The sequence below is a fragment of the Mixophyes fleayi genome, chromosome 1, assembly GCF_038048845.1.
Source record: "Mixophyes fleayi isolate aMixFle1 chromosome 1, aMixFle1.hap1, whole genome shotgun sequence".
Taxonomy (NCBI): domain Eukaryota; kingdom Metazoa; phylum Chordata; class Amphibia; order Anura; family Limnodynastidae; genus Mixophyes; species Mixophyes fleayi.
In genome coordinates this window covers 203,087,536-203,099,360 of record NC_134402.1, presented here as the reverse complement: position 1 = coordinate 203,099,360, position 11,825 = coordinate 203,087,536, and the positions used below count along the sequence as shown (strand labels likewise).

The 11,825-nt window shown below is 39.5% G+C and overlaps 1 protein-coding gene across 9 annotated transcripts in view; it reads right to left on the bottom strand.

Moving 5' to 3' along the window:
- Positions 1-209: 209 nt before the first annotated feature.
- LOC142148381 (casein kinase I-like) overlaps positions 210-11,825 on the bottom strand; it is a 69,183-nt gene continuing 57,567 nt past the window's right edge. For 5 of the 9 annotated variants that reach the window (XR_012690848.1, XR_012690847.1, XR_012690845.1 and 2 more), the window contains 5 exons: positions 9,298-9,446; positions 9,116-9,193; positions 8,935-9,041; positions 4,856-6,576; positions 2,604-3,645 (listed from right to left, as the gene is read on the bottom strand). Coding sequence is in view for 2 of the 9 variants with exons in the window: in XM_075204781.1 (XP_075060882.1) it covers positions 6,429-6,576; positions 8,935-9,041; positions 9,116-9,193; positions 9,298-9,446 (482 nt within the window). In the remaining 7 variants the exon portion in view is untranslated. Of the gene's footprint in view, positions 1,213-2,603; positions 6,577-8,934; positions 9,042-9,115; positions 9,194-9,297; positions 9,447-11,825 lie in introns of those variants that run through there. The other 4 variants (XR_012690846.1, XR_012690850.1, XM_075204782.1 and 1 more) reach the window with 4 other exon arrangements.

Sequence of the window (11,825 nt, the reverse complement as noted above, 5' to 3'; positions counted from 1 at the left end):
CAAGCGTCCAAACACTTTTGTCCATATAGTGTATGTGAATGAAATAAGATTTATATTTACGCATTTCACAGGTGTGCCTTTTACTCTTCATGTCTTGCACTGTGTTTTAGTTTCATAATAAATGCATTCTCATGTTTACATACATTCTAAAAATAACAGGCATGATTTGTAGCTAGCTTTTCATACACTATTAAATAAGAAAATGTTAATTCATGGTAACATGCACTTTAATAGATAATAATGGACACATTGAGTTGAATTGTCTTGTAAAATTCATCTGATTAGAGTTAAGTTTCTGATTCCTATTAAATGGATGCAGCTACTTACTGAATATTTTATATTTTTGTGGCATTTACACTTTTTACAATATCTTGCATTTAAAAAGGTAGTGTCCTGCTTATGCACCCTGCATGTTATTGCCCCAGGAACCCTGAGTATATCTTCTTCTAATGCCTGCACACAGCAAGGTCACAATGTGGAAATACCCTATGACCACTGTCTGCAGGGGTCAGGGTGACACTACCCTTAGAAAAAAAGAGGAAGTGATTGGAAATCTAAAAATAAATTATTAATTTGTTTAGCTACTAAATTGTTTTATGTTACGAGGGACTGAACCTTTAAATAGCACACAGCAAGATAGATTATTTGGGAGATAATTTTTTTCCAAGTAGAGCAGATTTCCCTACCTTATGGCTTAGCATAGCCTGATATAAGAGTAGAATGCAAATGTTAATTAGGACCTTTACATCAATGTATAATATACTGTCACGCGCAATCTGAGTCCCAGTTGAAAGAAGAAATAGGGGATTTAATGCACTGTTTTTCATTGCCTCCATATACAGAACTCCACTTGGTTTTGGTTAGCATGCCAGTTGTTCACTTATACTTTTTAAGCCTACTTCCAGTATTAGCATAAATCTCTTCTCTGGAGCAACAACTACCACTTTTCCACTTGTTAGCTTCGGTCTGCAGAGTAGATCTTTCTTTTAATTTTCTGTCAAGTCCAAAAAGAAGCTGATAATGTGGGAAGAATCCACTCACTGCTCCACGTGACTTTTGCTGTTGCTTTAATAGTATATCCCTGGAGAACGTTCTTTTTTGTCTTGAAAGACAGTACATCTGTTTTATAATAAACATTTCAAGGTTCAGAAAAGTTGAGGTCATTTTTGCTGGATATTTTTTCTCTTCCTTCTTTTGAAGAAACAGCAGCATCTGCAGAAAGGAGGAGGGAGAAAAAAATTATAAGCATAGAACACAATGCATATATACCCTAGTTGTGGAGATTAACAACTAGCATTTTTTTGTTATTTTATGTACTTTATTAAAAAAATGGAAATAATACACTTTATATGATTCAGTAACTTATTTGTGATTGTTATCTTGGTGCCACCCCAAACTAATTTTCCTGAGCATAGGGATACTAAGTATGTTCTTTGTCTGATACAGTTATAAGGCCCAAGAAAAAGTAATGCCACCACTGGGCACAAGTGTCTAAATTGACAGTAAAGTGGAATAAGGACAGGCGCAGTAGATAAATGTTAGAGGATTTGAGGCCATTTTCATTTTGTATCAGAGTCATACAGCAGACAAGTGATTTTTTTGTAACCATATAAAACTCCTTGCTAGCTGATAGCAGTTCTAGCTTTATCATATCTTGCAGAGCTTTGTGCATTGTAAATATATAACATGTTTAGAAGGACATTGAATTTTTAAATGTAAAGTTCATTGTCAAAATTGTAAAGTTAGTTTACACAGTTAACCTACCTTTTTCTGTAGGTTTGCATTTTGATTTCATTTACTACTGGGAAGCTTACTGGACATCACTATTAAAGATAATATTGCCTGCCATTACCATTTCTCAGCACATTATTGTTAATGAACACCTTTTCAGTATTACTATTACTGAGCATCATACTGCTATTGCTTGACATCTTACTATGTGTTAGTACTAATGACCTTTTACTGTGCATTACCACAGCAAATAAAGTCTTGCTGCGCTTTATTACCAGCATATTTCTTATTGCTGGCATTAATCGCTGCTATTTTACAACTTACTGGCCATTCAAATGTGCATATTAGATCATGTTGAGTGGGGAAGTAGCATTATCATATTACATTTCCATGGTGTTATACATAGATTTTGTTGGACGTTATCATTGCCATTTTACAGTGCACTGGACATCGTCACTGGCATAATCATTAGCATATGAACTCTTGCTAGATATTAGCAATGGCAAATTATCAGTGGTATATGGCCCTACTGGTACATTATATTTTAAGGTACATTACAACTTGCTGGACAGCGAGGGCAAGATAGCACAAAATGGCCATTAACAGTGGCATTAGATCCTGATAGACATTATAACTGACACAAACAAGATTTTGTAGGCTGGGCATTAACACTGGTATTTTAGAGTATTCTGAGTATCCATTCAAGACTAAAGGTGGTTTAAATATTTTATGACCAGGCCTACTTTTATGGTTTTGCAGCTCACTGGTTTAATCTGAAAATACTTTTTTGTTTTTCATTCTACCCAAGCAAATTTTATATTGACACACACGGTTCCTAACAGTTTTTAATAAAGAAATGATACTTGAAAACATTATGCAGTTTATTACTTTTCTTTATTTTTCTTGTAAAAGTTAACCAAATTTTGTAAACAAACTACTGTGTTCAAAATATTGTTATGCAAATGTTAACAAAAATTAATACTTTTAATACCATTTAGAAAATATGAATTTCAAAAATTATGCTAGTATGGGATAGTATGAGGTAGATGTGTAATTAGGTGGGCCCATATCCCCAGACATTTGAGCATTAAGTGGAAGTAGTGGGAAATGTTGTCTGTTAATCATTTATATGTCTGTGGAAAGTGATATTGGGCTGTGGAGTGTATATATTTATGTGGTGCGACTTTTGGTAAATTTATCAGATATGAAAGTGAGTATAGTGCAGGTTTGGAAATAAGTACTGCAGTTGTGTTGCATATGAAAGTGTTGGTTAATAGTGTAAGATCAACCCTGGATTATTGCCATGTTTAACTTCACACAAAATAGTCATACAGATGAAAGTTTTTAGAAGTCATGATGATGCTCTTGCAGAAATGGACACGTTCATCATCAAGTTCAGCTGAAGGTGTTTTCTGCTGGTGCTTTCAGTTGGTGTTGCATGTCAGGCAAAATCATCATTATTTCTTAAGAGCAGGGATCAGGATCTAGTTTTTCTTTTCTGAGTACATTTATGTGTTTCCTTCCTCTGAACTTCTGGTTCCTGGAATGTGGCAGGTGAAGCAACAGACAATCCAGGACCTTATACTTCCTCTTGCTGCAGTTCTGTTTCCTAGTTGAGAATGAAACTATGGACTCTGAGACAATCTCCATATTTCTCTACGGTCTTGAAGGAAAAACAATCATTAGCAATTGAACAACAACAAATCTTGCAAAACATACATTTAAATGCTATATTATAGTACAATAGAAAAAAAAAATCCATACTTATTGCGTCATTCCCATAGTAGTTTAACAGACAACACGTAGCTGACACAGATGCATCCTTATCTTTTTTGCAGAGGAGTCACTTCTTTGTGATTTTATTGCTGTAACATCCAGTTTAAATGTATTTCAAGCCAGTCTTCACAATGTACGCTATAAAATAATGAATACAAAATACTATGTAAAATTGTAAAGCAAAAATTAACACTGTGTCTTTAGGATATTTTATTAGTGGGCATGTTAGTAGCTGAACATTATAAGTGGTTTAAATTCTATCATTCTATCCAAGCAATATTCTTATGAAATATAGTGGTTTACCAATAGTAGTACTTTGGTGGGGGGCCCTTCCTTGATGCCTCCGCCAATCAACGTATTCATCAGGAAGGACCTCAGCACTGACATAAAGCCGATCCCTCTACCGATCACCGCCGGAGCTGCTGGTCTCTCAACCCATTAAGAGGGATCTGATAAAGATGCTCTAATTAAAAGCTTTAGAGCTGTGACGGATCTGTGCTGTGCCAAGACCAAGGGAGCTGGAGGTGATCGGTAGAGGTTCTGGCTATATGTCAGTGCTGATCCCTTCCTGCTAAATACAGTGAATGGTGGGGGCACCAAGCAAAGTATATTTTCCTAATGTGCCACATGCAGCCTTTTGTGTGTGTGTGTGTGTGTGTGTGTGTGTGAGCAGAAGGACCAATCACAAGCCTCAGTCTTTTGATTTTGTATTGTTTGGCCAGGGGTGTGAGGGGAATAGAGGAGCCCTAGGAAAAATGGCTACATGTAACAACCATCTGGACTCTGGCTAAGAGAAGGAGCATGTTAAGAAATAAATTCCTAATTGGTTTATATTATAAAGTACAACAAAAAAAAAATAACAAAATAATATACTCCATAATTACTTCTATGGTTACTTTTATATAATCACAATAATCCCAGAAAATGACACATAAATGCATCTGTGTATATCTCCAGAGTACCTAGATACCGAGTAGTTTTAACCAAGGTTTTAAGGACATGTTTTATCTTGTTTTACTTTCACTTTTTCCACTTTTTCACCCACACCAATTATTGTATTTTAATTGGAGAGACCTTTCGGAGTCATCAGTCACTCCTATAGCTCTCCATAATTTTATTACTAATAGACCCAATATGTCGGCCCAGGTCTGGGATTTTCTATGACAATACAATAGTACTCTTGAGTAATCAAACTGCACAAATATTCTGATTCTGTAATGAGATTTAATCATGGAAACATTCAAATTGCTTGTAGTATCTTCCTATCCAGTCCCCTTAAGTGTCTGCAAGTGTGTATTTGTGTAATGATATTGAATATAAATATGTAAATAAACAAATGTATTATTACCTTGCTGTTCCTTCTCCTTTTTTGGACATATCATCCAAGTCTGTGCCAAAGTTTTGTAGCAGTCACTATAGGCAGGAGAGGATGAGTCATATAATTCTGTATTCTCCTTCACCGCAAAGCCATGGTATACTTTTCTCACAGCTCCTCAATCTACACTTGATGGCAGTGACACAGGAAGCTATTTTGTTAACAGGTCAAGCATGTCCTGGCAGGCACTAAATTGGTGTTACCATAGAAACATTCAACAGACATTTGAGGATGAAATGAACACTTGTCAGAAAGTATGTGAGATCCATTCACTTGCATTGTTTTTTGGACTATCAAAGCGTGTTTAATAGGTTTTGAGAATGAGAACTTAATAATTTTAAATTAACGTCCGTGTATACAAGGCCAAATAAATACATATGTATAACAACAGTCTAACCAGTATTGTCATGTTACATACATGAGGACACTATCAATTTATCACATCACACGAATGAAAGTGTATAGGAAGAGAATGTGGAATTCCTATAATTTAATCCTTAAAGGGAGCTTTAAATGATAAATAACAATCTGTTAGTAACCATAATTATAACATGAAATCTAAGTTAAAACACTATCATTTATTTTTAGAAAGTTATTGTCCAGAGCTCACAAACAAACAATTTATCACTATGTGCCAACATAAACATAAAGGAGAATTTTGTGCACAATATAGCTATATTGGGATTAAGCTCACCTGCCACATCAAGAAATCTCCTTTAGGTGATTCCCTACCCAGTGATACAAACAGGGCCGGACTGGGACTAAAAATCAGCCCTGGCATTTAAAGCACACAGGTCCACCTCTGTTCCAGATAATAATATAACAGTACTTTTTGCAAAGATCATTGTTATACTGTTTTCCATGAGATACAAATGTATTACGAGCAGCTCGAGTCTCTATTTGCATCATAGGGCTTACCAGCATCAGATAATGGTATGTACAGGACTGGCAAGAGAAATTTGGGGCCCAGGTACAGTGAACTTCTGGGGGCCCCCTCCATAGAAGAGTAGCAAATAAACTGTGTGTTGCCGAAAAGGGCGTGACCACATTGTGCTGAGGTGTGGCCAACATGGGGCATTGATACATATATTGTAATAAAACATTACATTTATCACGCCCTTCCACACACATTATGACACCCCCAGCCCACTGTACATATCTATGCTTCTCATAGTGCTGACATCCATTAGGGTGGGAACTTTGTGTAGAGTGAGCAGGGAAGCTCTTTGTCTCACGAGATTACCAAATCATGTGCTACTTAGAGCTCCTCAATTTGCACTGCAGGCTGTGTCATGTCCAAGGACCAGGAGCAGCTATCAGCTCCCTTCCCCTAACCAGAGCTGGATTAAGGCTCGGCCCAGGGTTTTTAAGACAGCAGGACCCCTATTATGTAACATGGTTATAATTTTAGACAAATACACAGGCAATACTGTGTGCACTACTGTTAGAAGCACACAGCTTTGCCTTCACAAGCGGTGCGTTGTGAAGCGGGACATACCTCCCAACTGTCCTTGTAATCGGACTAAATCCTGACTAAGTGAGACAGTCACCCAAATTCAGGACTGCCCCACCAGATTAAGAACGTTGGCAGACTGTCCTGCTCTCTCCTACCTGTTTTGCCACTTTCACTACTTGTGGCAGCTGTTTTTTTTAGCTCAGTTCCTGCTCGTCTTGATCCTGGGATGTTGGATGTCCTATTTTTAAAAAAAAATAGGTACATGAGATTTAGAAAAACTCCAACCAGCCCCGGTGTTAAATCAATAGAACTCACTTTTTATAATTAGGCCTCCCTCCTTTCCCAACAATAATAATATTCACATTTAATAAGTAGACCTATTTCCCTCCAACCAGACCCAACATTAAATTAATAGTATACCCATTTACTCAAAACCTATTTCCCTCCCTCCAAACAGTTCCAGCAATAAATTAAATATCTTTAATGTTTAATAAATATAGCTATTTTCCACAAGCATCCCCAGTATTAAATAATTCATATTCACATTTAATAAATAGCCCTCCTCCCTAAAATCATCCCCATGTTAAATTAATAGCAACAAACCACCACAGCATTAAATTAAAGGTTCTTTCGCCTCACCTGAAATAATTAGCCTCCACCTACACTTCACCATTAAATAGCCTATCCAACACTATATGAAGATCCTTCCTTCCCTCACATATATTAAAATACTGCGCTAACACCACACACACACACACACACACACACACACACTATATTAACATACTGCACCCACACCCACTATATTAAAATACTTCGCCCACACACACACAATTATTAAAATACTGCGCCCACAAACACTATATTAAAATACTGCGCCCACATACACGCTATATTAACATGGCCGCACACACCCGCTATATTAACATGGCCGCACACACACGCTATAATAACATGGCAGCGCGCAAACACGCTATAACTTCGCCGCGCGTGTACACGCTATAATAACATGGCCACGCACACACGCTATAATAAAATTGCCGAGCGCACACACACTATATTAACATGGCCACACACACACTATATTAACATGGCCACACACACACTATATTAACATGGCCAAACACACAATTTGTTACATCCGCACGCGCACAGTCTGCTTCACTTCATGATCCAGCCATCCGCATGCCATGCGCGCTGCTCGGCGGATGGAGAGTCCGTGACGTGCAGCCTATGCAAGTAATCACATGGGATGTGCACCACGTAACAGGTGCCGTCCCATGTGATTACTTGCATCAGCTGCATGTCACTGATTCTCCGTCCGACAAGCAGCTTGCAGGGAGGTGCTGCTGCTCGGACGGGCATGCGGACCGACCCATCTAGCCATCAGCCCTTCTGGCATTTGCTAGAAGTACCCGATGGCCAGTTCGGCCCTGGATACAAATAATATTGAGGGTGTCACATTTAAAACCTTCCCTGAATCTCCATTTTGTAAAGCATGCAGCACCTGGAGGGAGTGGTTACCTCCCAAAAAAACAAACTTGAATATATTGAAAGAAAAAAGGTGCGCTTCTTTAAATGAATGAAATGTGTACAAGTGAATAAAATCATTTGAGGCGGCAGCCAATGACAACTGAGACCAATGTGTATGTGCAAACAAAAGAAAGTGGTTGTTCGGTGCTCACAAACAAACAATATAGAATGTATTTGCAGTCTCAAATTATTTTATTCACTTGTGCACATTTAATTAATTTAAAGAAACGCACCTTTTTTTCTGCCAGGATCTGCCTGCAGCTTTCTGCGCTACATGCTGCTTTGCATTGGCAGTTCCTGCCTCCAGGACCTTGAACTTGTTACATTTTGTTGATTTGGCAGTACCTCTATTCACCAGAAGTGCTGCTATTGTACCTTTTCTTCTTCTCATTACTAGAGGTTTACCTATTGCACTAATTATTGCCTGAACCTGGTGGTTCCCTATTTATACCTGCCCCTCTCTATTTCCTGTGCTGGTCATTGTTGTTTTGTTCTCCTGCTTCTCCTGTGCGCTCACACTTTTACTTACTGCTGCTCAAATCACTACTCCGGATTTCTCTCCACTTAACCATTCTATCTGCATCCACAGTATTCCTTGCTACCAGTATTCAGCCTTCTCAGAAATTCCTGTGCAGTATCAGCAATATTTGCATCGTACGTCTTTTCTGATCGATAAACATCTTTATGCTTTCATCACATCCAGGGCTAATTAGCTTTGATTTACTTGGAAGAGTGACATTTTCTTTCACATCATTTATTTTCAGCTTCATGACTACACTCTATATTATATCACGTAATTAAGTTTTAAACATTTTTATCAAGTCATACAATTTTTACTTTGTATGTTAAGCGCACGTGAATACTCTGAAATATCTTTCTTTTATTTTCTGCTTAGTAAAAGGTAGTTTATTCATTATATAAACAGCTATGTGTATCCAAGATCTGCAACATTTTTATAGCCCTACTCTTTTTTAATTTGCCTTAATACTAAAGAAAGGTCAATTTACTTAAATATTACAGAAACAGCACTTACAAACCCACCAATCATTAGTGAATTACTTACTTGGTGTCATCTGTCACATCCACTCCTGTTTGTGCAGTTATGGGAGCATTGGAATGACCAGCTGTTGGATCATCAATGTTCAGATCCCCATTGGTGGAATTTAATCCCTGTAAAGAGAATAGTTGAAGTTTTTTAAGGCATGTAAACATCACCCTATCACAATACCTTCAATCAATCTTACCTGGTGCTTTAAATGTGGTTGGTTCTTGTTCTGTGATGGTGTGGAAGAATCACCAGTGACAGAGCCTATAGGAGTGGGCTGAGAACAAAAAAATGAGAGAGCTGAAACAATATTAAACATTCAAACTGACATTTTGACATATATGTAAGTTTGTATAAAACACCATTTCTATTAAAACTCACCAATGTTTTTCCCACCCAGTCATACTCGTAATCAAAGATGAGGCCTCGCTGATCCAATAGGTCTGTAAAAAGTCGCCGAAGATAATCATAATCTGGCTTTTCAAAAAAGTCCAGACGGCGAACATAACTAAGATAAGTTGCCATCTCCTCTGCAAGGGAAGTGGAAAAGTGTTACTTGGATTACCACTTTGTTCAGTGTGTTGAGAGTTGCAAACATAGTTGGCCACATAAATAGAACAGGACAAAAACAGACAGAAAAAAAGAAGATTTTGATACTTAAATCTCTTTCTCTGCATCCATCTGCGGGACACTGCTACCATGGGGTTGTATGAGGGCGATCAGAGTTGGCACTTAAATAACTAAATGAACTGCTGCTAACTCCTCCCCCCTGCAACCCCTGCTAGCCTCAGCATAATACAAAAGCCCCAAGGAAAGGAGCAAACAAACAAACAACATCCAGCAGAAGAGCAAAAGTGAGAGAACGCAGTCCCTGATGGATCCAGAGAAAGAGATTTTACGTAAGTACCAAAATCTTCTTTTCTCAGTCATCCAATCTGGGAGACACTGCTACGACGGGGACTTTCTAAAGTAGCCTCTAAGCTCGGAAACCCTTGCGCTCAAAAAACATTGCAGCCGAAGGTAGTATCTGATGAAGCAAAAATATTGAAATGATAAAATCTGGTAAAGGTGTGAACTGAGGACCAGGTAGCAGCTCTGCACAGTTGATCGGCCGAAACACTGTGACGAGCAGCCCAAGAAGCGCCCACTAAACGTGTAGAGTGAGCAGTGATTTTCTCTGGGACTGGTTTACTAGAACTCACATAGGCTTGTCTAATCATAGATATAATCCAATGGGCAACAGTCCGTTTAGATACCGGTCAGCCCCTTTTATGAGAATCATATAGAACAAAAAGAGAGTCTGTTTTACGATAAGCTGAGGTCCTGTTAACGTAAATATGTAAGGCCCACACTACATCCAAGGATGATAAGGAAGCCCCTGAGGAACCATCACGAAATGCTGCAACAACAATTTATTGATTTATGTGAAAAGCTGATGTAACCTTTGGTAGGAAAGAAGGCACTGTTCTCAGGACCGCCCTATCATCATGGAAAATGAGGTAGGGGGCCCTACAAGACAATGCTCCAAGTTCTGACACTCTGCGAGCAGAGACTATTGCCAGCAAAAATATAACCTTCCAAGTCAAAAACCATAACTCCACCGAATCCAGTGGCTCAAATGGCTCAAATTTTGAAGAGCCCCTAGGACTAAATTGAGGTCCCAAGGGGCTAAAGGCGGGACATGAGGAGGCTGACCGTGCAACACTCCCTGAAGCAAAGTCTGAACTTCTGAAGAATGGCTAAATGACGTTGAAAAAACACTGATAACGCTGAGACCTGATCTTTTAGAGAACTGAGACGGAGTGCTTCCTCCAAACCATCCTGAAGAAACCCCAATAAACGGCACAGTCGACTGGCAAAAATGATGCTCACACTATTTTACATATGCCCGCCATATTCTGTGGTACATGCGTGCCGAGGTTGGTTTCCTGGCTTTCATCAAGGTTTGCACTAGCTTGGAGGAGAACCCCTTGGCTCGCCATATGCTGGCCTCAACAGCCATGCCATTAAAGCTAGATTAACTAAATCTGGATGATGAAACAAACCTTGACTCAGAAGGTCTGTTCTGAGGAATCAGCCAACCCGGTCCGACTGCAAGCAGACAAATTTTGGTGTACTAAACCCTCCTGGACCAAGTTGGTGCCGCCAGTATTACTAGCTGGCCTGCCAGTGAAACCCGCCGAAGTACACGCTGTATCATGGGAACGGGAGGAAACAGATATACCAGCCGAAACTGCCAATTCATGGTCATTACATCCACTGCTGTCGCCGAAGGATCCCTAGACCTTGTGCAGAACTTGGGTGCCCAGTGATTGTGACGGGAGGCCATCAGGTCTACGTCCAGAAGGTCCCACCTGTTGACTAGGTCCTGGAATACCTGGGGATGCAAGGACCATTCTCCTGGGAGGATCAGATGTCTGCTGAGATAATCCGCCTCTCAGTTTTCTACCCCTGGAATAAACACAGCTCATATTGTTGGAACACATGTTTCTGCCCAAGTGAAAATCTCGCTCGTCACTGCCATCGCACCCGCGCTTCTTGTACCGCCCTGGAGGTTTATATATGCTACTGCCGTGACATTGTCCGACTGAATGCGAGTCAGTTTTCCTTTGAGCAAGCTTTGCACCCCCTGAAGAGCCAGAAGGATCTCCTTTAGCTCTAGGATATTTATTGGAAGGGATGCTTGCCTGGGTGACCATAGGCCCTGGAGCCCCCACCCCTTAGGCTGGAGCAAATGATTTTCCCATCCCCAAATGCTCCGGTTTTGTCCACCACTGGAGGGAGAGACGGGCTACTCTGGATAGTCGAAGGCTCTGATATTCTAGATGGAGGGGAGACGCTGACCACTGGCTTAATAATAGGTCCCACTGGAAAACCCTTGAATGAAACTGACCGCAAGGAAGGGTCTC